Genomic DNA, 27,430 nt, shown 5'->3' with positions numbered 1-27,430 from the left:
AAGCCTGATTTCTTGATTTGGAATCAAGTATGTCACTCCAGAGAGCCTTATCATATCCAGAGAGCCTGAACCCATTAAGTAGGAAACATATGTTAGTTTCCAAAACTGTAACTGTAATATTATGTTATTATTTGTACCAAGTCCATGAGACTGTGATATGACTTATTAATTTCAGTGGTATTGGCCTCTTGGTTATCTCTGATATTTGATTTATTTGCAACAGTATAGTCTGTTCATGTTCTCATCACATTTTGTGAATAAAAGCCTCATTTTGTAACTTAATTTTTATTAATAATCATTCCATGTCATGCCCATAATTTTGTTCAATGAAGTTTGGCCTTTCCTAGATGGAAATGTAGTCCGTTTTCTGTGTGTTTCCTCAATCTTTAGACGACTCATAATGTGTTAGAAAATCACGGACAAAAAAAAATCCAATATAGGACCAACATTATTTTGGTATTTTGCTGAGTGGCCCCTGAGCCATCCTAAGTTGAGTATCCCTCTAGCACGACGCTATACTGAGAGTTGCATTGGATTGGATGGGTGGCAGTTGGGTGGGCATTGGGTGGGCATTGTTGTGTGTGTGTGTGTGTGTGTCCTGTGTGCGTGTGTGTCACTAGCATAAAGGTGTCTGAACTTCTGAAGAGTTTAGAGTGAGATAAAGCTGTACTAGGCACTGAGCAGGTCAGATGTTTCAATGGCCCTTAATTCATGTCTTTCTCAATTTATTTATTGATCATCTTATTAGACAATACAATGCAAACAGTACAGGGTACAGTCAAGCACATTGTTGTTTCCATGTGGATTTACAATAACAATAATGTCAACATCAATTGAGATATCTCAAATAACATTAAATCTATATATGTACAGGTTGGAATAGGAATACACTGGATATATAGGTGGGGCAATCCATCTCTGATTTATTAGCTGTGATTTAGCGTAGCACATACTGTACTGTACTGTACTGTACACTGACCCTTTGTTCTCAGTGCATACTTTGTGGCAGTGTTATGCATAGAAAACATATTTGAATTGTGTCCGACCTAACCTTGTGTCATCTCAAATACAACACATTGCAACACTTCAATGATTCAGACTGTCTTGGTCAATATTTAGTTTTACCACTAGATGGCAGTATTGAAGAAGTAATTCTTTTTTTTATCTGGCACTTTTATCTTTATGAAATAAACATCTCCAGTATGCAGTATCTTGTTTTCTAATACCAAATTATCAAATTACTGCTGTCGGGAGGAAACCTCATAACTCCATTTGTGAGGTTTTTGGCATAAATCAGTGCTATTGAACACCCTTTACGTCTGTGTGTTGTTTCATAAATCAGTTCTATTGAACACCCTTTACGTCTGTGTGTTTTTTCAAAAATATTGAACCAATGGAAAGTAGTAAAAAGTGCAGTGGACAAAACCTCTTAACTCCATCGGACCCTCCAAATGTCTGCTAAAGCAACTAACTCCACCACCTCTCCCCCTCTCATGGAAGTAATTGACAATATATAAAGTTACAACACCAACTTTGATGAGGCGGTATTGCTTTGTTTTAAAAAATATACGGTTTTCTTAATTTCCTGGTAAAAAATCTCTGCTGTCAGTTTTTTCTCCCGACAGTAGAGATATGTAACATTTTATGTTACAGGCTAGCCATTGTGCAAACGTTCGTAATTTCACTTAAATATATAAGATTTTGCCATAGTGATCATATTATGTATAGCTGTACTGGGAAAAGTTGTTATCAACCGTCCGATGTATGTCAGTATGGTTTATGTTTAGTTTGTTACTTCAAACCTAATTGCACTTGGATGTGGACTAGTCTCTCATAGTGACCATGTGGATGTGGACTAGTCTCTCATAGTGACCATGTGGATGTGGACTAGTCTCTCATAGTGACCATGTGTATACAATTACAAACTGTGTGGACAACTGAACGGAATTCTATTTAACCACTTAAACCTTATTTCATACTTTAAAGTAATTATGTTCCGAAACAGCGTGTGTGTGTGTGTGTGTGTTATAGGGTTGTCCAAGTGTAAAACAAAGCAGCTTGCAACATACTGTTCAATCTCCTCCATTATAGGCAGTCGGTCTATTTGGAGGAGAAGGTGCTTTATTTTGTACCCATGATTTACTTTCGGTGTTGGTAATAATTATGACAGACTGAAGTGACCAATGTTGGCTGTGAATAAGTTCATGTGTTGCCTATACTGTATATTCTGTACATTTAGGGCTTGTTTGGACTCAAGCACTGAGACACATGATGTTTCGAGTGCGTAGTATCAGTATCAGAAGCAACTGAAAATATTTGTGCCCTTGATAATGTATTTTATAAATGTGGACTCAAATAAAGAAATCGAAATGTGTGCGTGTGTGTGTGAGAGAGAGAGAGAGAGAGAGAGAGCAAGAGAAAAAGAGAGAGACACTGAATATTTTGCTGCTCCTGGATAATATACCGGTAGTGTGTACGACTGTAACTGTACGCGTGTGTGTGCCTGCATGCGTGCAAGTGCCTGCCTGCACATGATGGCTCAGGTGAATGTTTTTTCAGTGATGAATATGATTCATACAACTGTACAAGGTCAGTCGTATATATTCCTAACTGTACATAGTACATGAATGAATGCTGAAGTGTGCGTGCGTGCGTGCGTGTGCGTGACAGAGCTGGCGAGGCAGCAGCGCTCCTTCTTTACCATGATTACGAGTGGAGTCCCATTTAGGTGTTTTACTGTTCCCATGGCGTGATGCCACTTGTTCTGTACTCCGCTCCGCCCGCACAAAATGATTGCCTTCTTGATTGCCGCGTTTCAATAAAGGAGACCCAAGTAGTGGTTTTGAAGTGCCAATTCACAATAATAAATAATAACACGATGGCCTCCCTGGCTATACAATTGCGAACACTTTAGATATGTTCTCAAGTGGGCCGTGGTGATCCATAGAAGGTTGACACTTGACAATCTCTCTCTCGGAACTAAACGGTGGCTTTATATACTTGGAGCATCATTGGTGTCTAGAGGTGTGCATGTGTGAGACTGTATGAGATTGAATCGGGGTATAGTTTCTGAATACATATCGTCTCAATAGTGGAGTCGCTGCTTCATCGCCTGGAAAAAGGAGCCAGCTTACGTGGTTCGGGCATCTGGTTAGGATGCCTCTCGGGCGTCACTCTCCCTCCATGACACCACAACTATGGCAACGCCCGGAGGATCTGACGACTAAAGCCTGGCTGGCGGCAGCATGGAAGCAGGAGTGGGAGTCGGCAGGACAGACACGTCCACACCATTACGTCCCGGATCCTGGAGGTGGCGTCGACGGAGAAGACCTACACCTCGCCGGCAATGGACCCTCCTCAACCGCCTACGCACAGGGGTCGGCTGCTTCAAAGCGCCCATGAAGAAGTGGGGCCTAACAGACAGCGCAGCGTGCGAGTGCGGGGAGCCTGAGCAGACTGCAGACCACATCATCAGCGCCTGTCCCCTGCATAGACCACCTTCAGAGGAGGGCCTCTTCTGTCCCCTGCATATAGACCACCTTCAGAGGAGGGCCTCTTCTGTCCCCTGCATAGACCACCTTCAGAGGAGGGCCTCTACTGTCCCCTGCATAGACCACCTTCAGAGGAGGGCCTCTTCCGAGTGGGACCTGAGACGAGGGCATGGCTACACGACACAACGCTGGACATACGTATGACGATACACGAAAGAGTCACTCTCCCTATATGGAGGTCCTTGAGGCACACGTCCCACTGTGGGAGGAGACCCTGGTTGGGGCAGTTGGAGGAATCACATCGACTCACTGGCCTTGGAACGCCTCTGGAGAGGTATGTCTGGAGCTCTCTGGATCTGTTGACCCCCGCGATCCGACTACGGATAAGCGGTTGAAGATGGATGGATGGATGGATGCATTGGCGTCTATGTGTGCTGCATGCATGTGCATGTGTGACATTGTAATCATGACATTTGAATCAGGGTGGTTCTGAATTAATATCGTTGCATTGGCGTCTAGGTGTGCATGTGTGGAACTGTAATCATGACATTTGAATCAGGGTGGTTCTGAATTAATATCGTTGCATTGGCGTCTAGGTGTGCATGTGTGGAACTGTAATCATGACATTTGAATCAGGGTGGTTCTGAATTAATATCGTTGCATTGGCGTCTAGGTGTGCATGTGTGGAACTGTAATCATGACATTTGAATCAGGGTGGTTCTGAATTCATATCGTTGCATTGGCGTCTGGGTGTGCAAGTGTGGAACTGTAATCATGACATTTGAATCAGGGTGGTTCTGAATTCATATCGTTGCATTGGCGTCTACTGTAGGTGTGCATGTGTGGAACTGTAATCATGACATTTGAATCAGGGTGGTTCTGAATCCATATCGTTGCATTGGCGTCTAGGTGTGCATGTGTGGAACTGTAATCATGACATTTGAATCAGGGTGGTTCTGAATCCATATCGTTGCATTGGCGTCTATCTAGGTGTGCATGTGTGGAACTGTAATCATGACATTTGAATCGGGGTGGTTCTGAATTCATATCGTTGCATTCTTGGCGTCTAGGTGTGCATGTGTGGAACTGTAATCATGACATTTGAATCAGGGTGGTTCTGAATTCATATCGTTGCATTGGCGTGCATAGGTGTGCATGTGTGGAACTGTAATCATGACATTTGAATCAGGGTGGTTCTGAATTCATATCGTTGCATTGGCGTGCATAGGTGTGCATGTGTGGAACTGTAATCATGACATTTGAATCAGGGGGTTTTTGAATACATAATTGTCGCTGTCGAGCAGAAACCTCCCATTTCCATATTCTAACCTTTTTGGTAAATTATCGCCCTGTTATATTTCGTCATTGTGATGTCACTACAGTGTGACACGGAAGCATCAAAAGTATAGCAGATCTGCAAGCTCGAAAATGCTGAAATTATGAGTAAAATTAACTTTGACTGTTTTTGGACATATGAGGTTTCCACCCCGACAGAGGCGATATTATGTACAGTAGGGCTGCTTGTGAAATGTTTTCCTTGGATAAATATAGCTCTGAGATCGAACCACGAACTTAACCCATTCTGGGCGGGAACCCATTTTGGTGTTATAGCATCATGTCATGCATTAGCTATTTTTGAAAAATCAAAGAGCGACTGACATACAGTAGAAGACATTTTTAGAATCTGATCTCAGGTCAGAATGGAAAACTGTCAGGATGTAGAAGACATTTTTAGAATCTGATCTCAGGTCAGAATAGAAAACCGTCAGGATGTAGAAGACATTTTTAGAATCTGATCTCAGGTCAGAATGGAAAACTGTCAGGATGTATAGAAGACATTTTTAGAATCTGATCTCAGGTCAGAATGAAAAACTGTCAGGATGTATAGAAGACATTTTTATAGAATCTGATCTCAGGTCAGAATGGGTTAACGTTGTTTGGAGCAATAAATTATGTTAAGCCTATAAAGAGATTAATATACTGAGATATGCCAGGGCTGTTGTTTATGTTTATTCATGACGGAACTCGCGGTTTAACCCATTCTGACCGGGAACCCGTTTTGGTGTCAGCATCATGTTATGCTTTAGCTATTGAAAAATAGCAGATCTACAAGCTCATAGCGCGCCACCGAGTGGCGCGCTACGAGCTTGTAGGTCTGCTATTTTTGGAAAAATCGAAGAACGACTGACATTTTTTTAGAATCTGATCTCAGGTCAGAATGGGTTAATCAGACCAGTGTGTGTCCAGTGGAAACCTCGTGTGAATCTGATCTCAGGTCAGAATGGGTTAATGAAAAACAGACTTACAAGCCGACAAACAGGACTTTTTCTGTGAAGTACAGGAAAGTACTAGTTTTTATTCCTTCATAATCAAACTTCACAAACAGCTTGAACTTGTACAATACCTCAGAGTGAAAATTACAAAAAAAGTGCTGGTAACATTTACAAAAATCATCCTTACTTAGCAACAATCAGTTTATTCTTCCACACTTTTTTTTTTTTAGTCTTTTGTATTAAGGCTTAATACTTCTGTATAAAGTATATGCAAGATAAGTCTTCACAGTTTTTTCGAAAAAAAGTCACAATATTATGTAACATAATGAAGCATTTTTACGGCTATTTTCTTTTATAATAACAAATACACATCACTGGTAAATATATGTGAAATACAGGGCTTATTGTAAAATGGCAAGTAATGATACTGTTGCTGAAATAACTTGCTTCCACACACTGTTATAGGAAAGGTTGACATACCATTGCTCTTTAACTGAAGTAGGACAGAAAATAATGAAATAAAATGAGAAGTTATAAACACTTGGGGAGATCGCCTCCAAACTTTGGCACATCCCTTTAAAAACAATTTCACAAAAAAAAAAAAGAAAGAAAAAAAAAGATTAATTTTGGAAATCATACGCATGGAAGATTAGCTAAAAACTTTTCATAAAGTGAAAACATGCTGTGTAGTAAGGTGCTAAATCAGAGATATTACATCGTCAGCCTGTTGTCTAGTTTTTTTTATTTCTCCTCTCCCACCCTCCCTTGCCCCCCACACACCATGGACTACTGACATGAATAAGGTGCATTTGTAAGACTCAAAGCATTTAGGCCTTTCTCTTAGATGTCAACACAAACATAAGTTATAAATACATAAGTTTTCCAAGAAAACAAAAAAAACAAAAAACAAAACAAACTTTAAATCAGTTTGACCAAATAGTCTCAAGGCGACCTCATACTCATGCATTCCCATGGATTTTTAGAAAAAAAAAGAAAAAAGGAAAGAAAAAAAAAAGAATATCTCTACTACAGTCGGTGTAGGTACGGTAATAGCTGTCCAGCTGTGGGTATGTGAAAAACAAAAAAAGCCATATTTGTATTATTCATGGTATGTGTTATTATTATATTTTTTCTGTTTTTTTTTTTTTTCTAGCATTTTTATTTTTTTTCTTGTATTTTTTGTGTGTTTTTTTTTTTTTTAACTGTGGAAAGTTGTCGATGATGAAACGGAACTCGAAAGAGATCGTGTAAAGAGATGGAATCGTATAAAACTGAATGCATAACTAAGCCAAGATATTCACAAAGATCCTCTAAAGCTGCACTGGTTTTACAGGTCAACAGATAGATGGGAGCTTCTAGCCCTAGACTTTTACCAAATATTTCACCCATATTCATGCATACTGTACGGTTTAAAGTGACGCAACAAGCTTGCTTAAATAGTCTACATCACGAGAAAGAAAGAAAGAAAAGGGGAAAAAAAAAGCAAATTTGGTTTTTAGTGCAAACACAATTGGCTGGTTCAGCTTCTCAATATAATAACAAAGCTCACCAGGGAGATTACAAGAAAGGCACATACTTATGCTTCCTCTAACATACAAACATATTTTTAGTAGACGGACCGCGACCGCGACACCTTTTTCGACAACGCCACAAAGCGGTGAGAACAGGAAAGCTACTATAACGTCCAGATAGAGAAATGGTGGAGAGTTTGATGCCGTCGTTTGATTATTTTTTACACTTGTTTGATTTGACAAGAATGGAGACATCGTTCGTGGCGGTCTTTTTGTCATTCGACCTATAGCTGAAAAGATTATGGATTATTAATAATGGTACAGTTTTGGTGGACACAAATGTTCGATACGCCAGTCAGTGATGCTGTTTGTTGTGGTATAACAAAATGTGCATTTTTAATTCATTCGTTCCAAAGAATTATCTCATTGTTGTTTCAACTTTAAAGCATTTTTTTTTTTTTTTTTTTGTAATGTCCCAGGAAACAAAAGCACTCAAGGTGACCAAATATGCCTAAATATATAATATATATAATATATATAACACAGTTGTTTTACAAAACGAAAAGCATGTGCGTCAGTGGACAGTTGAAGCATGTTAACTTGATGTGTGATGGCGGATGGGGTAATGTTTTGGTATATCACTCTTCGTCATTTTTGTAATGCACAGCCACTGGATGGATGGAGGGCATTGGGATGATGATGGATGACATTATTTTTTTATATCGAAGTGGGTCACGTTACGTACAGCAGTGGTTCCCCCCCAAACTCTTTCATGTCAAGGACCCCCGCATTGACACTAATTAGCCCACGGACCCCCCCATTTGAAAAGATATGCCAAGAAGGACCCCCGATCCCCTATTTAATTTAACTCTGAGTGTGTACAATTGGAACCAAAATCCATTTGGTTCAATTTGTACACTCTGAGTTACAGTCCCATGAGGGTCCATTTGGTTCCTAACTATCATTTAGTTGGGGGGGGACCCCCTGGAACTCCCTCAGGGACCCCAGGGGGGGGGGGGGGTTCCCCACTTTGGGAACCACTGACTTACAGAACAGAACATCCTCTCATGAAGGATTCACACAAAGCTGTTAGATTTGTCCCCCCAAAAAATATAAAACAATCACAGGAGGAAACAGTATTTTAAGTGTTAATGCCCCGTCTAAACTGGACACTAACACCTATAAGGACAGGATTAGGGGGTCAAACTAACTCAGCCGTTTACAACAAAACATCATATTTCATGTGTATTCCAAAGCCAAGATATATATATATATTTGTATATATATAAACAAACAAACAAACAAAACAACAATGACAGAAAAATAAAAAATAAATCTAATCCAAAAAACAATACTCATAATTTGCCCCTTTTGCGGGGCATGACAACTGATTCATAACGGGTTAAAAAGGTGTTGATATAGTGAGCTGAATTATATTGCTTTTTTTTTTTTGATAAAAAGAAGACCAAAATAAGTCTAGTGCAAATCTCTTTTCTGTTTTGATAAGTGGTAGTTGGCGTTTACAACGTATATAAGAGCATACCAGGTGATTTTCGTTAATTGGATAGCTGTCAAGTGGTATCCCTTTGGATGTTTAGACAAAAATATAATAATTAAAATATTCAAGAGAAACAGTACAGGTTTTTAGAGGAAGTTTTAACACAAAACGGTTCTATATTGTTACCAGCCACGCAACAATTTGGAAGGAAAACCTGATTCATTATATTCCTTTAATAATGTGTTGTTTTCCCCCAAAAAATGTATGGAAGTGCACAGCAGAAAATGAAATATCCATTTTATCCACCTATTTGATTTGATGAAGGGGGTGACCTTGTCTTTTGAAGTCACCGGCGTGTTTTTTCTTCTACGTAACTGGGAGAATGTGCTTCGTCAGTGAGTCTGCTAGTGTCTATGCTAAGGATGCAGTCTGTGCCGCTGTTCTGTCAAAACTAAAAAAAAAAAAAAATACAGCCATCTCTCTCAACTTGGAAATGTTGGAAAACTCACCCTCGAGTCCAGTGTTTGACAAGTCAAATCATAAAACTTCCTTAGCACGTTCAATAAAAAATATATATATAATAAAAAATAAAAACAACCTTATCCCCCTATTTTAAAAAAAAAGAAAAGAAAAACCAACAACAGCAGTCATTACATTTCAAACAAGCTTGTTTCATAACAGTAAAAAATAATAAAATATAAACCAACCTTGGAGCATAAATTAACAAAGACAAACTCAAAAAACACACTACTGCAGCATATGTTTTAGGGTCGCTTAGTTGTGATGTTAACTACTTTTTTTTCTTTTTTTACTTTACTACAACAGCTCCACACTTCTGCCACGTTCATATCTGTAGATGTATTTTTAGGGTTATTATAATAAAATAGCAAGCTAAAAAGTAGGCCAACAGAAGCCCAACAAAATATACACATATTCATAAACACGTCTCATAGTTCAACCCAAGTGCGTTTTTTATCTTCCTTTTTTTTTAATAAAAAAAGCATCTACATAATTATAATATATGGCAGCAAAAAAGAAAAGCTTTGAAAGTCAAAGGATGTGACGAATCCTAAGCTTCTATTAACCGAGGGCACGTTTTGATTTCTGATCTGTCATTAAAATAAATTGTATGTCGACGTCTAAGAAATGCAACCTTTCACTACAGGTTTAGAAAACGTGTTCGCCTGCAGCCCAGGTGTATTATTTAATGTGGTGCACTGTTGGACAAACAGAATGGAAGATATACAGCAGATGAAGCTATAGAATTACCTCCCTCACCATCAGTGAGAAGATGCCAATGCAATTTGACCAAAGGGTTTACATTCTCGAGATGTACTGATATTAGAAAAATAGAGTATATTGTGTCATTTTTGTGAATGTTTTTTTTGTTGATGTATCACACATTTTTGGACCACATTTTGGGTGATATTACCGGTAAATGTCATCTTGAGAGTTTGGTTTATTTATTTTTGTCCCCCCCCCTCCCCCCTTAATGTTATTTATCAAAATGAATTGATAAGTATGTTTTTTTCTTTTTACTTGAGTGAGATGTGACTTGAATTTGCTGACTTTAAAGTTGCATGTCTCGTCGTTTTTTGGCTTAATAAAATGATCTACAAAGATGTGCAAAATTAACATCTTGGTCCATTTCAAGTATAAATTGATGAATTTAGTCTGGAGGTGATCTTCTACTCTGTTAGTACACTGGTTTAGGGATAGAGGCATAGACAGAACATCAATATATGATTTCAAACAAACAGACAAAGAAACAAACAGGAAGAACAAAACTGTATCAAAGGTAGACAAACTATGATCTGGGCTGAAAAAGGTCTACTAATAAATACGCCAGTGGTTTCCCGACCTTCTCTGTATAGCTGCAGAGCTCACTTGAAAACCTCGAGTCTCTGACCACCGAACAACGGCAGTGTTCGGTGGTCAGAATCTGGTGGGTGGGCATTTCAGAGAGCATGTTCATATTTTAATCGGCCAGTCAATGGATTGCATTCCGACTTGGATCGGTTCCTATATATCACAATGTTTTAGTTTAACCCATTCTGAACGGGAACCCATTCTGGTGTTAGCATCTCGTTATGCTTTAGCTATTGAAAAATAGCAGATCTACAAGAATCTGATCTCAGGTCAGAATGGGTTCATCAGAACCAGTGTGTGTCCAGTGAAAACCTCGTATGAATCTGATCTCAGGTCAGAATGGGTTCATCAGAACCAGTGTGTGTCCAGTGGAAACCTCGTATGAATCTGATCTCAGGTCAGAATGGGTTAAAAGAAAAACAACAACATTGCATTGCATACGGCCACGGCCCACAGGTTGGGGGAAATCGCTGGTGTACTCAGTCAGTTATACTTAGTATAGTTGTACGTGCTGGTTGTCATGCTCAGTAAATAGCAGATTTACAAGCTCACGACGCGTCACAAACGTGACACGTCGTGAGCTTGTAAATCTGCTATTGACGGGGCACGCAACACCAGCGTGCAGCCATGTATAAGTCAGGCTTTAGTTGGTTTAAAACATAACCCACATATAGTTACTACGATGTGTTGTCAGAGAGAGAGAGAAACGATGCAACATTTACACTCTAAATACATGTGTTTTACATGCAATAGTTTACATCACAGCTACCGTGTCGGGTTCATTTTGCTGTTTTGTTGTGTTTCTTTATAAAACAAAACGAGACAAAATGCTATTTTGGTCTAAATAAGAGGCAAAAATGAACAACACCACAAGACTAGTAGAGCGAGAGACAAACCGATAGTGATTAGTTAAGTGACGAAAACGTGAGATGCGTCTTCACAAGCACCCTGCCATATACGAAACAAGAAAAAACTAAATGAAAAACGAAACAAAGACTAAAAAAAACTATTTTAGGAGTCTTTCTGCCAGATTATTATATAGGAAACCCACATGTTGATATAACCATTACACTTAGAAAAAACAAAAAAGTCCATAAATGCTTTTTTTCTTTTCATCCTAAATGATCGTACCAGTCTTTGGTATTCATGAAAGCAAACGTCTCTACTAAAACATCTAACGACAGGGAATTCACCATTTGACTTTTACGTATACAGTTAAGCATGGCCCCGTTTGTCTAGCCTGGAATCCAGCCTGAAACGCTACGTAACGCTTGTCTTTTTCTCACTTCACTGCTCAGTCTGGCCCGTCTTCGGTTTACTTCTGTGTCTGCAGTAAGTCATCGGACGCAGGTTGGAGTCAATTCATTCCAATGGGAGAGTGCACGTGAACACAGCTTCTGAACCATTCCTTAGCTCAATGGTAACTGGACTGAATGTTGGACCCGATCGTCACAAGTCACACAATCTTCCCTAGATGTTCACACTAAAATGGCTTTTTTTCAGAGAGAAATCAAGAGAAAATCTACTTTTATTATCGACCTTTCTCTTCTCCCAGCAACACACTCTGGCGGGATCTATAGCACCGGTAACTATAGGACGTTCGCAAGATCAGGCGGCGCCCACGCCCACTTTGTAGGATTTGTGTACCATGTCGCCTCCAATCGGGATGGACTATCTTCCAGTTCCTAAATTAACAATCTTTGCTCGTACTTCCATTACATACGTAGGAGACTAAGTCAGGAAGTGACTCGAGTTTTACATACAGTAACATACAACAACACTACCAACACCACCGCAGACCAATCAGAAGCCGGGTTTCTCCCATTTGGGCACGGAAAATAGGACGCTTTCCAGACGGTGAAGCGAAGTGAGAAAGAAAAACAAAATGTCGCGTGTCGCAAGCAGACTGGATCCCAGGCTAGCGTTTGTATGTCGTTCATCCACCACCACCACCACCACCAACCCTGTCTGAATCCATTCCCTACAGCATTACTGTACATTTTGCTATGAAAAATCTGCATGTCCATTGTGACATATAAATTATTACATGTTGACATGAAACAGTGTCCAACATCACAGTAGAGGAGTATAAAGTAAAGGAGTATTATTATGTAGTTTTTTTTTTAGTTTTTTTTTAGTTTTAGTTTTTTTTATAGCGCTACACCCTATAAAAGAGACCCTAATGCACATCTAAAACAGGGGGAAAACGGAAGGATAACTTAGTGTACAGTATAGTATGTATGTCTAGAACTAGTCAACAATGCGAGCATACAGCTTTGCTAGTCTGTGACGATCTGGAGACTTGACGTTTTTGTGCGTGGCAATGACGTGGTTAAAAATAATCAGATCTATACAGTACTTGGGAAAGTCTGATTCTTTTTTCTTTTTTTTTTTAGGCATCGTGATTTTTTGTATTACTACGGCATAATATCAGCTGGATTTTTAACGATAATAATAGCAGGCAATGTTGGCTATCACATGATCAAAATACCCAACATAACGTGTCAAAAAGGTTTTAAGCGTTAGAAATCACCTTTCACAATTAAAGTCTGCTCAAGTGTATAAAATGTATGCCAGAATAGGCTAGTATAGGTGGTGGAATGTTCCAGACTGCGTAGGAATGCATATTTCAGGTATGCTGCACATACAGTATCTATAATCTTTATCTTTCCACAGAACCCAACTTAGCTGAACACTCGACAACTGATCTCTTGCGACAAGGAGAGGGATCCATCTTTAAAGGGGGTGTCAGTGATTTCAGTCAAAAACCCTTAGGTTTCGTTTTTGCCTTGGGACCCAAGCTTTCATCCAATCAGGATAGAGAACCAAAAACGAAACCTAAGGTTTTTTGACCCCCAGGGGTTAACTGGGGACAGGGAGGAACTCCTTATATGGTCAGCACACTCTATAGTAGAGAGGATTATCACAACAAAACAAAAAAAAATAAGTGATATTTGAATTAAGTGAAATCACTGACTCTACCTTTAATGTTTAGAAACTAAATCACAACCACACCTCCTTCATAATGTTACAACACAAGACAACTAACTTTCTACAAAATGGCCTTATTTTTTTTTTCTTCTTCTTAAGTACACTTAATGCTGTGCAGGTCATAAATTAAAAGTTCCTTCTGTGTTTTATGTACTTACAACGGTGTAACATATAAGCAAATAAAACTTTACAATTGCATCGTTAATGGAACGGTTCCTAAAGGTTTCTATTGTTCTTGGAGTTCTTGGACCCTTGCAAGTGCATCCGTATATATATATCGGGGGAGATTTGAAGAGTGCAGATTGTGTTTTTCCCGTAGGCTAACATGGCTAAGGCCATCGTGACGTGAAGTATTTACCAAAAAGGATTATGCTTCCAAGCAGTGTTCTCGAACCTTTTTAATCTCAAGGACCCCCTCCCCCCTCCCTATAAGCAACAAGCTGTTGAAACGCCACTGCCTGCATGCATTGCTGACGTTCCACGGACGACCGTGTGCTAGGCTAGAGCCTGTTCATAAAACTAAACGTTTACAACATGGTAGGTCTAGGTACTATAGAGCCTGTTCATAAAACTAAACGTTTACAACATGGTAGGTCTAGGTACTAGAGCCTGTTCATAAAACTAAACGTTTACAACATGGTAGGTCTAGGTACTATAGAGCCTGTTCATAAAACTAAACGTTTACAACATGGTAGGTCTAGGTACTCTGGCCTGTTCATAAAACTAAATGTTTACAACATGGTAGGTCTAGGTACTAGAGCCTGTTCATAAAACTAAACGTTTACAACATGGTAGGTCTAGGTACTGTTCATAAAACTAAACGTTTACAACATGGTAGGTCTAGTTACTCTGGCCTGTTCATAAAACTAAACGTTTACAACATGGTAGGTCTAGGTACTCTGGCCTGTTCATAAAACTAAACGTTTACAACATGGTAGGTCTAGGTACTCTGGCCTGTTCATAAAACTAAACGTTTACAACATGGTAGGTCTAGGTACTGTTCATAAAACTAAACGTTTACAACATGGTAGGTCTAGGTACTCTGGTAGGTTTTGTGACATGATGGATGGTTGGTTTGCGGAAAAAAATAAAATAAAACGGACTCAAATGGGTAGCTTGACAAATATACACGGGGGGAGGGGGGAGAGAGAGTGTGAGAGAGAGAGAGAGAGAGAGAGAGAGAGAGAAAGCATCAAAGTGAGTAGTAAGATCTGGAAATGCTTTGTGTGTGTGTGTGTGTGTGTGTGTGTGTGTGTGTGTGCGTGTGCGCGTGTGCTGTGGTAAGGATAGAAACGTAATGTACATATGGTAGATGACATATAGCTGTGTGCATCACTGAAACAAACACTTTTCTGACTCGGTGTGTCTGTGTTATTGTCGGTGATAATAAGTCATTCTAGGTGTTGTACTACAGTAGTTGACTTGACTGTATTGTGATAATTATTAGTGTATGAAACTGAACCTTCTCCGAAAATGGTTATTTTATTTATTCACCCTTAATCGTATATTGGCTGTAAAATCTGTGGAACACTGTATTATGGAGGATTTAAAGTTCCAAAATAAAGTTAGTAGTCAGTCGTGACAATGCTTTGCTATGATTGCTTTTTTTTTAGTGCTATCATATAACTCAATCGTAGCGCTGTGAAGTTATAATATTTATTTAGGTCTATATATTTATCTCTTAAACGTGGTACACTACTATTTTTAAGAGAACAATACTGTATTATGTCCATAGCGGCATTATAACGGTTGTAATAATGTTTTTACTGCTGTTAACTGTATGTTATCGATCATCCTGAAAAAGGTCCTAGAGATGATCCGCAACATTTTGTTTACCGTTTGCTAAAACTTATGTCCATATGATATAAAAATGTGTACATGATAAGAAGTGTGCTTTCATGTGTTCTTGCATGCGTGAGTGTGTGTGTGCGCGTGACTCGTGAGTGTGTGTGTGTTCACATGTGTGCGTGTGTGAGAGAGACATTCATAAAACGCGGTATAAACCTGGCTCGTAACTGTACAGCAGATCCAGGAGTAATCATGCCATATTAATGATAATTAATCTCTGTAAAAAAAAAAGAAAAAAAGTTCTGAGTGTACGTAGATGCTACTGTATAATGCAAATACAATTAACGGACACTGTCATTCTGTTTGATTGAACGTGAGTGACGGCTAAGAGATTCCTAATATATAATCATCAAAAACTGATTATCTAGCCAAAAGTGTCTCCCAAATATTTACACGTGTACTGCCTCTTTATACGTTCAAAATGTCACCTCAAATAGCATTCACGTCCAGTCTGACTGTCTGTCTGACTGTCTGTCTGTCTGACCGTCTGACTGTCTCACGGCATGGCCTTTTCAAATCCAAGCTGTATGCAAATGAGTGGCCGTGTCCTATCCTGCCATTTAACCCATTTAGACCTGATTTAAAATCATTCACTTCGAAAGAATATGATTTGCACAACGTTTTTTACGATTAAAAAAAAAAATAGCAGACCTACAAGCTCGTCGTAGCGAGCTTGTAGATCTGCTATTTTTCAATATCTAAATTATAACATAATGTTTGAAAACACCAAAAGGGGGTTCCCGCCAAAAATGGGTTAACAGAAAGCCTTGTATAAGGGCACCCACTAATGACATATCGTTGCTGTCGTATGTTAACCCATTCTGGCCGGGAACTCATTTTGGTGTTCAGCATCATGTTATGCTTTAGCTATTGAAAAATAGCAGATCTACAAGCTCATAGCGCGCCACCGAGTGGCGCGCTACGAGCTTGTAGGTCTGCTATTTTTGAAAAATCGAAGAACGACTGACATTTTTTTAGAATCTGATCTCGGGTCAGAATGGGTTAATCAGACCATTGTGTGTCCAGTGGAAACCTCGTATGAATCTGATCTCAGGTCAGAATGGGTTAACGCTTTGTGTTCCCCCCCCCCCCCGTAAATTAACGCCCTGCTTGTTCATAATACAGCGTGTCACACAAAAGCATCACGTGTAGAAGATCTGTCATTTGATCTTGTCAATCTGCTACTTTTGAATATGAATAATAAAAACTCATACTGTTGTCTATTAAATTTGAGCCACCCATACTAAAAAGCTTGTAATTTGATTCATGGCACTGTATGGTTTATGGTTAATAAAACCCACCCACCACCCCGTGCTATTTGTATACCAAAATGTGTCTTTTAACAAAAGGTTCAATATTGTATTGTAGAATGACGCTCGAGGTGAAAATATATTGTAAGTAAAGTAAAATGGGTGTTTTTTTTGTGGTTCACTCGGTACACTACAGTATGTTGGCTGAACTCGTCAGTTTCCCAACCCCCCCCCCCTGCTGTTCTTAATGTGCCAGTTCACTAGTCCCCGAAACATTAATTCATTGCTTTAATATAAATGACAGGCTCTTATCTCCTATAGCTTTGTACACAGCTTGAATTGAAAATGTAAAATCTATTCTCATTTTGTATATCTCTTCTTTGATAGAATATCCTGAAAAAAAAACTTTTTATCTTATTATGGCATGGTTATTTCTGTTACCAGAAAGTAAAAACAAAAAATTAATCTCTTAAATGCGTTTTGAAATCTTTGAATCCTCCATAATGTATTGGTATAACTAGCAGAGAACAAAGAAACAGAATAACTGCAGATGCGACCTCTATGGATAGATGACAAGAATAGCACTCTGTTTCGGGACAGCATTAACTGTTGCAGTGGGTTAGTTAGCATATTATATAGCATCATATCTGTTATATACTGTATATAATGTGCAATGTAGTAGGAGAGAAAACGGAATATTCTGTCTGTATACATAGTTGGCTGTAAATCAGTACTAATAGGCACTTGACAGGGTGGTCCCTTACATCCCAAAAGGTACTGTATTATGTAGCTGCTTGTTTGTGTGTCTGTCTGCATCAAAACATAGTTTTATCTGTGGTAGAGTTGGTGCTTCTTATATAGAATATCATGTGGTTAATAATATAAACTGTAGTTTGTCCAAAACAAGAAAAACAAAAACCAAAAAAATGCAGTCAACTTAAACTCTTAATGGTTTACTTTACGACCCTTAATTGTATTAACTCTGTGACGTATTTCAAGCTTAAAATATAAATCTGAACTTTATGGAGGGAGAGAGAGAGAGAGAGAGAGAGAGAGAGAGAGAGGGAGAAGAGAGAGAGAGAGAGAGAGACTGTCGGACAGCGACAGAAAGACAAGACAGACAGACGGAAAAACAGACACATCCTTTGTCTGAAATCCCCCCCTGCCGCCCCCTCCCGCCCTCCATTTAGCGTGATGACCCTCACTCAACTCTCTCTATTACAATCCTTCAAGAATGTTCTGCTTCTAAACAATGTCCATCTTCTAATCTCGACTCACTGCATGGTATCTCACGTCAAACGGTGAAACAATTCAAGTGCTGCAGAATGGGTTTTGTGCATAGCAAGCAAAGTGTTGCGGTTTAATGGTTTGACTATAACTGTGTGTGTGTGTGTGTGTGTGTGTGTGTGTGTGTGTGTGTGTGTGTGTGTGTTAAGATGAAGCTGTTATTAGGGCTGGGGGAAATTAACCGAAAATATATCGAAAACAATATTTTATAGTCCATAACCGACTTAAAGGAGTAGTTCACCACCAAAAATGTCAAATTATTGGCATATGAATGTGATTAAAAAAGAAAAATCCAGATTAGATTTCTAGATTAGTCTGATTAGCCATTTAGGCCAGTGTTAAAACATCATTATACAATTATGGCGTTCAGAACAAGTAAAAATAAACCAACCTAAATGCGTGGGTCGACCTGTAACCACGGTGGGTCAAAGAAATGTTTACTTTTTAGTCGGGGCGGGTCAAATTATTCATGAATGCGGGGCACCCACGGTTCGGCCCGAGATTAGCATCGCTAATTGTAATTGTACCGCCCAGCCCTAGAGGAAGCTGTGTGCTTAATTAGCATGACTATGATCGTCAGAAGAAAGTAAAAAAAAACCCTCCGGACCAACAGGTGTGTGAAATAACGAAGCAGGAAGATTAAAGAAATGCTGCATGAAACGATATAACCACGACCAACGTCGCAATGTTTGCACACTGAAATAAACCTAATTACACTCATTACAAAATAGCTGCAGGCCTCGACTACCGGCTCAGCACGTTTATAGTTTCCGAGGACAAATACAATAGCATACGGTATAGTTTCACAAACTGGAAACAAAATGAAACACGAGAACAGCACAAAACAAAAACTCTTAACGACTACAAGAGGCGTGACTGAGACGTGAGAACGGGCATGAAGTTGCAAATTTTGGAAACGTTTTAAACAGAAAGTAAAGCAATGAACGGAATATGGGACAGGACAAACAGAAGACCGGGCAAAGCGCTATATATTAAGCCCAAAACCACCACTGCAACTCCTTACAAATCGACGAGTTGCATCGGTGGCGTTGACCTTTTAAAACGGTGTTGTCGCAAAAGGAGTTGCACTTATTAGGCTGTGACATTTTAAAAGTCTTGTAATGTTTTACTTAGATTTACTACCAAACCACGATGCAAACTGACCCTATACGGGACAACCAATTAGCCCTCATATTATGGATATATATATATATAGATATAATATGGAAATAAACCGTTATGGAAACCAAACAAAAACACAGTAGCTACTTGACCTTGACCTACCATTGGAAAAAAACAAAACTATGATGGTGGTGGTGGTGGTGGTGGTGGGGGGGTGGGGGGGTGGGGGGGGGGGGGGGGGGGGGGGGGGGAGGAATACTCATCTAGCTACAGATAGTGCATATACAGTATGTCTTAAAAAACACCGAAATAAAACTCAGATCAGCTGCGATCGGCAGACAGACCGCCGCCAACAGGCAGCAGAGGAGAGAGTGCCACGAAGGAATGCTAGGTTTTGCTGAATACGTATGCACGTTTTTACACACTCTCTCACACACACACACACACACACACACACACACACACACACACACACACACACACACACACACACACACCGACCGACACAACAAAATCATGTCTCTGCCTTTTTAGCTTTTTCCAATCAGCCCACAAACAATGACAGTTTTGGCAGTGTCTTATTATTTTTTCTTATTTTTTTTCCTTTTCTTTTTTTTTCCTTTTTTCCTTTAAACCATTGTTACTGAGAGAGAGAGAGCAGACAACAAACATCCACATTTTTCTTTTTTAGTTGAGCAATACTGTTGGAAAGTAGAGAGAGATCTGGGCAGTTGCTCGTCATAACATAACTCTATGTAGTGCATTGTCTGTTAAGGCGAAAAAGAGATTACCCCCCCCGTGCTGTGTATACACTAGCATGCAGCAATAACTGCCAGAGAGAACCTGGCAATGACAGCTACGGATTTAAAACATACAATAGAAACCAGACGATTTTAGGCTTATATGTACACAACCATTAAGGAGACGTATACCCACCCACTCACGAAGGCCAACAATTTTGCTACTTTTATCGAGGACCAAAAAAAAAACCTCCGACCATTTGCACTGACCAGATGGAGGATGCTATTCTCCTTCTTCTTTTTTAATTTTTTTTATGTTTGAGCTCGATTTATGCTTCGTCGCACGAGGGCTGTCGTGTCGGACGGGGTGGTGAACGTGGTAGACCTATACGAGCTTGTGACACGTCACATCCGCGACACCGTTGTGAGGTTGTCGGTCTGCTGTTTGTGACGCCCTCCCCACGACGCCCCCCGTGCGACAGCATAGAATCGGCCCAATATGTGCTGGGTTTTGGTTTTCATCAGAGGAGGAGCGACCTGAATTAATCTATAGGGCTTATTTGTGTTTGTCAAATGCTTTTCATTAACTTCCCTGTTTTGTCATTTTGCTATCTAATAATAGTGAAACATGCTTTCTGGAAATGTGACTCCATAGCGATCCAATAGTCATCGTATCTTCGCTTTCACTTTTTGACATTCCAAAACATTACTAATATGTCCTTAAAAAAAAAAAAAAAAAAAAAAGAAAAACAGGGGCCGGCGAAGTAAAACCGGTTATCGATCTTTCAAGCCTATATAGTCGAATCTCACAAACAAGAAAACGTGTTATTAATATTAGCCCATGAACGTTTATAGAAAAGCTGCTTCTCGTTAAATATCTGCGCTGCATATTGCAAAGGAAGCCCTACAGTTAAGATATTGAACTTTTCAACAGTTGGATTTAGGCTTAAGATATCACATCGCACACGGAGAACTCACCCACAGACGAACAAACACAGAGGAAGGGACACGACTGCCAAACCACTGACGTTACAAGTTTTGCTGCATACAAATTGTCTCCCCCGAAATCCGCTATATTCGCAAAAAGAGACTTCTTCTATAGGATACATATATTTCATGTTCACACGCACTATGATAATTAATTATTGTTACTGGTATTATCATCATTATTATTATTATTGGTAATAATAATAATGTTAATAAAAATGTTTTCTTTTTGTTTGGCTTGGATGCTTTCACAGGAAAAAGTCTGCATCTGTTGTCTCGTGTATAATACGTTCCGATAATTCCTATATATATTTATTTATATATATATATATATATGCCGAAAATAGCAAATCGATGAACTCACAAATGCACGAGTTGTAGATCTGCTTGCAAGATCTGCTATGTTTCGGCCGTGGGGCACCATCGTACTAGGAAGTATAAATTAGGCTTAACCGTAAATAGGGGACTGACTATATAAAATATAACGTATTCAAAGATAAATAAATAAAAAGACTGACAAGCAACACTATTACAAAATTTAAAACGAGGGAACAGAACGAATAATGCTTGCATTATTAACACAGCACAAGAATATAGGAAATTTGCAAGCACTAAACAAAAAGCAGAGAAACGCTGAATTACTTATTGAATAAACTGGAACAAAGCTATCCTAATAACATAGTGAACTCTACAACTAAATATCTATTTCTATTAAAAAATAAAGAAAAAGAAAATATAAGTTTCCTCTGTTCTAAAACTACGAATAACTCTGGTAACAGTAGTGCACTTATTGGTTTAAGCAGTGCAACATATATGCAAGAAAATTATGCAGTCCACTTATCAAGGTAAAAAAAAAGATTTCTTTCCTTTTTGAAATTGAATAAAATCATAGAAGTTCATTTAAGGACAAAACAATTCAATATTAAGCACAGGCATTTTCGAAGAAAATGTGCAAAAAATAGCACTTTGTTTCGGTGTTGTTGTTGTGGTGGTTGTTTGAGTGTCTATACTGCATGTCCATTTTGGACAGCCGTACGTGGTTAGTTAGCTGTTATTCTTTTGAGAAAAAACGACCACCGAAGGGTGTTTTTTTTTACAACACGCACAAACGAGCAAATCCTTCAGATTGCAGTTGTAGGCAGTTTGCGTGAGTGTGCGCGCGTGTGCGTATGTGTCCTGTTTTGGATCAAAAGCAATTAAACAAAGAAGCAAATTTAAAAAAAAAACAACAGAGATTAGCCATTTTTTTCTATTATAAGTGATGTGATGTATGACTTTTACAACAATCTTCCTACTAAACTTTTTCCAAATCGTATAGTGAGCTGTACATGCTGCGTCTAGGTTTCTAAGAGAAACCTGGAATGTTTATACCATGTTGTCCTTAGAAAGTCCGTCTGCAACGTGTGTGGTAGGTCATACCGTCATAGCACGAGTTCCACCTGTGACACATTAACCACTTTTAACACCCTGAAAGTTTTGGAGAATCTTTCACCCAAATCTTCCCAAAAAAATATTTTCTAAAAATAGTCGATTCAAGAACTGCTATTTTTAGAAAATATTGTTTTGTCTCAATATATAGGGCCTTAAGTGGTTAACAGTTCGGTGTGTGTTCTGTCCAGTATTTCACTTATTGATATTGACTGCATTTCCTTTTCAAAACGTTGCATGCCATTTTGTGCCACCGGGTGGAGCTAATGCACCGAGTGTAACAAGGCGCAACAAGGCGCTTTGCAACAGTATTGAACAGGTTCTTTTTACATGGGCTCCAGGAAGCAGAATGGTAATTCAATCATTTTCCTTGTTTCTTTTACTTTTTTTTTTTTTTTTGGGTTTCAAAGCAAATTCCTCCCTCTTTAGCACTGGGCCAATCGACAGCTGACTTCAAACCCGACCCTGACGGGGTGATGAGATTCTAAAAAAGTATAACCATGTTGTCTATAGGCCACTCCATAACAATAATAGTTATAACAATGACACATCCTGCTGTGATCTGCGTCTCGTAACAGTCAGGTGCAAGTTAAGGAGCAGCAATATTGTCGGAGAGAGCCTTAAAACTTACCATAAAAACTACCGCACTTGTAAAATCCCAAAGTGTTAATTTATAGTATTAGGGAACCAAAATGGACTCCCGAGTTTTAGATTAATTAACACTGCAGGATTTCACCCTGTGTTGTACTGTATTATGTGTGAAAGCCTTTCGGAAAACAATTAAATAAACAAAAAAACAAGAATTTCTCCAACTGATAATTGAAAATGAATCTAATTCTTTTCTGTCTTGTGTATCTCTTGCATCTAAGAAATGGAAGAGTTGTACCAGCCTTAACAGTCTTTTTTCTTTTTAAAGATATTAGTGGCAGTGTATGCAAATGGGCTAAATTCTATAGAGAGAGAGAGAGAGAGAGAGAGAGGGAAAAAAATAATCCTTATATAGTTTTGCTGAAATACTGTCTCATCAGGAAACCCTATAATTTAGTAAACTTAACTTTTAAACTCATGGACAAATATCTATAAAACGTAGGCAAAAATAATTGCCCCCCGTCACCAACGACAGGAAGTTATATTTCATTAAAATGATTGAAATTGGTACCTTTTTTCTTTTTCTTTTTGTTTTTACAACAGCTGCATTGTAATCCCTTAAAAACCAAAAGGAATAAATAAAAACCCAGTGTCAAATTAACTATTTTTTTTGTTCTTTTTTTTTTTTTTTTTACATAAGAGAAGGCAATCTTGTGACCATCAGTATTTTAGAGGGAATATTTAGCCCAACCCAGATGATATAGTATATTATATAATATTAGTTTTTTATGTTTTATTGTTGTTTGTTGTTGATGTTGTTGTAAATTATACCACAGTAAGCTTGGACATCTAAAGTCTCCAAACCGGTTAGGTCTCAGCATGCATGGGTTCACAATCTGCCTCGCGAAAAAGGTTTCATGGCAGTATGTGTACACACACACACACACACACACACACACACACACACACGCACACGCACGGAAAAAGACAGAAACACGCATCGACGACGTTGACACGCAAACTCTCACACACACACGACACGCTTAAAGACTACTTTGCACTTGGTGCAACATTTACACTCATACGGATATATCTAACGCTATAACAGGTGTGTCTGTGTGTATGTGTCGTTTCTTTCGTAGGCCTTTCGGTAGTGTTCAACACATAAATCAGTATTTTTTTTTCTTCTAGGAAAGCATACATTTAGAGGCCTGTAGTTAGGATCCATCCAGTAGATCAATAATCAAACTACGAAAGCCTTAAGGCCACCATCTTTTGTTTTCTTTTAGAATAACAAAATAACTAAAAAACAAAAACGAAAAAAAAACAAACTAAACAAAACATTTTTTTTTCTCGTTGGGAAACTTAATGTGCCAGTGTCTATACTCATTACTCTTCATAACCCCCCCTCCCCTCCCTCCACCCCCTTCCCCCCCCCCCCCCCTCCACCCCCCCTCCCAAAAAAAAGAAGAAAAAAAGAAAAAAAAAATCTAGTGCCATTTTTCAAAATTTCTCTCATTCTTTTTCGGAAAAAGAAAAACAAACTAAACAAACAAAACTATAAGTTTCATCTATGTCGTCGTTGTACTTATCCGTCGGAGACGTGCATTCGCATATGGTCGTTGAAGTGCTCTATTTGGTCGAACTTGGCAGGGCAGACGGAGCACACGTAGGTGGTCCCTTCTTGGCAGCCCGCCTCCGCGGCCACGCCCACTCCGCCGCCCCCTACCGCCCCACCGGTGGCGCCACCCACACCGCCAACACCACCGGGCATGGCCAGGACCACCACTCCCGGCTCGCCGCCGGCCTGCATGGGCATAGGAATGGAGACGCCGCCACCGGCGCCCGGGGGAGACAGCCCCGACAGGACCACGCCGGCCGGCGTCGCGGAGGCCGCGGCCACCCCGAGCCCCGCCGAGTCGAGCTTCAGCCCCCCCGGCCCCGGGACCCCCATGGCGCCGCCGGGCAGCGGGACGGCCCCGCCCCCGCCGCCGTGGTGGGGGCCTCCCCCCGAGCAGGGCCCGTGCAGCGCCATGTGCCGCTCCAGCAGGGTCTTGTGCGAGAACTTCTTCTTGCAGATGTAGCACTCGTAGGACTTCTCGCCGCGGTGCAGGCGCATGTGGACGTTGAGCGAGCTCTTCTGGGTGAAGCGCTTGTTGCAGATGCTGCACTGGTAGGCGCGCACGCCCGTGTGCGTCACCATGTGTTTGATTAGGTAGTCCTTCAGGGAGAACGAGCGCCAGCAGATGCTGCACTGATGAGGTTTCTCACCTGCGTATTGCATGCATAAAGAGACATAAACATTATGAGACAACAAAAAAAAAGCAGACGGTGAATGAAGCAGAGAATGAAACGTATACGGTACGGCTAAACAAAAACAAACCCGCTCTTTTTCCCTGCCCGCGTGTTTCCACGAGTGTTCTTTTATAGCATATGGTCGTTGTCTTTGTACTTTTGTTTTACATTTTTCTTTTTCACACGGATCCGACGACTGAAGTCTGTCTGTTGGCGAGGCTCTGTGTGTCGGCGAGCCAGCGCTGAAACCGTTTCGCCGTTTGGCACGAAACTACTTTAGCAGAGTATCTAACGGTGTCGGGCTGGGATTTCTTGGGTCTCGTCTCCAGCAAACCAATATTTACATGATTCACAACGGCAGCTGTACATACATTGTACAACTGTTAGTGGGATATACAGTAATTAACTCTTTTGTTGTTTTTTTCGGTGAGTTGTTTGTTCTCTCAACAACACCAGTAACTCATATTATGAAATATGAATGCAATAAGGAATGTTGCACTACAGTGATATAGAGCTACAGGAAAGACTGAAGTTGAGAGAGAGAGAGAGAGAGAGAGAGAGAGAGAGAGAGAGAGAGAGGGAGAGAGAGAGAGCCACTGGCCAGATGACACGCTGGCTACTATCACATTCTTTCCCAACACAAGAATGAGAATTGCGCTATATAGCTTCTCTTTTCTTTTCTTTTTTCCTTTCCTTCCAGGGAAGCTAGCTATACACAGAGAATGCAGCGCTGGGGTCCGGTGTGCGAGTATCGGTTGACCCACTGTGCATAACCCATTCTGAACGGGAACCCATTTTGGTGTCGGCATCATGTTATGCTTTAGCTATTGAAAAATAGCAGATCTACAAGCTCATAGCGCGCCACCGAGTGGCGCGCTATGAGCTTGTAGGTCTGCTATTTTTTGAAAAATCGAAGAACGACTGACATTTTTAGAATCTGATCTCAGGTCAGAATGGGTTCATCAGACCAGCGTGTGTCCAGTGGAAACCTCGTATGAATCTGATCTCAGGTCAGAATGGGATAAAACACCCCATTATGAAATAAGAGAGTCCGTGTCTGGACTTTCTTTACAAACTGGAAAGACGTTGCAGAATGAGGACACATCCGCAACTGAGAATGGAAGTGAATCGAGCTTAACGTTTTGGTGCCAAAAAAGCTTTGCCTTTTGTCTGAGACGAAAAAAATAAAAAAAACTGTTTCATAGAAAACTAAAGCTCAGGAAGGAAGTCTTTGCTTGATCTACAGTCAGTCACCCCAAGTGGGTGCAGATAAACCACATGGAAAATAATCACACCTTTAAGGCACTCTCCTCCGTCTTCAGGTGGAATGACAAATATGATTTTTTTATCCTTTTGAGTGAGCTCAGCCAAACATATCGACGCGTGCTGCTATTGACTCTCTCCGCGATCTTTACCAGTCTCTGATGTCTGATTTGTTGATTCATTGTTTCACCTGACGAGAGATGCCAGAGACTGCTATGTGTAAATGTGGCTTTCCGTTTTTTATCGCAACTCTGTTTTCTGAGATGATACCAAGCCGTGATCTTAATAGGAATACTATGGTTTTTACTGGAAAAGGTTCTGTGACTGCGGTGTCATTTGGCCATGGCTTTCTTTGCCTCCACTTTTGCTATCCTATGTGTGCAAATATTAAATACATCTACTGTACCTATACCCCTTTTCCCCCCTTTCTGGTCAGACTGCGTTAAATACATGCATTTCCTTCTTACATCTTTCATATTTTGTCACACTATAGTGTTTCACTGCATGTTTGATAATACAAAATTAACAATTAAAAATGTGTGTCAAGTTGTCAACTACATTAAACCAATTAAAATATAGTAATCAATATATATAGATGGTTTTATTTTATTTTATTCTATTATTTATATACATCAGGGATGTCTGTGTTGTCTGTCTGTTAATCTCCACTGTCCGAATCGAATTGAAAAGCAGTAAATGCCCAAAAGATCGTCTTTTAAAATTTTCAAATGTAACGTTTTAAAACGATAAAAACGACAAAACTGCGATAAAGATAAAGGCAGTCACTGCGGAGTTATCGATGGATAAGACACACAGTGGAGGCGATACGAGTCGAGAGATATTATGAGATATGAAATAAAATAAACAACATCACACTATGCTAGTGGGACGGACGCGTACTAAATCTCCCCGCTGACAAATTACCTTCACAACATCCTGAGGCAACAATCGATTCAAAACATCTATTTTGGTTTCTTTCTTTCTTTCTT

General features: G+C 39.7%; 1 protein-coding gene and 1 long non-coding RNA gene across 3 annotated transcripts in view; both read right to left on the bottom strand.

Moving 5' to 3' along the window:
- Positions 1 to 5,827: 5,827 nt before the first annotated feature.
- LOC308326617 lies at positions 5,828 to 14,680 on the bottom strand. The gene is made up of 2 exons (XR_013965114.1): positions 13,625 to 14,680; positions 5,828 to 13,376 (listed from the first exon to the last, which is right to left on the bottom strand). It is a non-coding gene; the product is annotated as an uncharacterized lncRNA (long non-coding RNA).
- A 9,698-nt stretch (positions 14,681 to 24,378) lies between these two features.
- The window catches only part of zbtb20 (zinc finger and BTB domain containing 20), a 480,443-nt gene continuing 477,391 nt past the window's right edge, over positions 24,379 to 27,430 (bottom strand). For both annotated transcript variants that reach the window (XM_080780624.1, XM_080780625.1), the window contains one exon: positions 24,379 to 25,154. In XM_080780624.1, coding sequence (XP_080636750.1) covers positions 24,472 to 25,154 — 683 coding nt within the window. In that variant the 3' untranslated portion in view covers positions 24,379 to 24,471. The remainder of the gene's footprint in view (positions 25,155 to 27,430) is intronic.

The sequence above is a fragment of the Protomyctophum bolini genome, assembly GCF_963924005.1.
Source record: "Protomyctophum bolini genome assembly, chromosome: 13".
Taxonomy (NCBI): Eukaryota; Metazoa; Chordata; class Actinopteri; order Myctophiformes; family Myctophidae; genus Protomyctophum; species Protomyctophum bolini.
The sequence above is the reverse complement of the archived record's forward strand: the minus strand, read 5'-3'. Positions and strand labels throughout refer to the sequence as shown.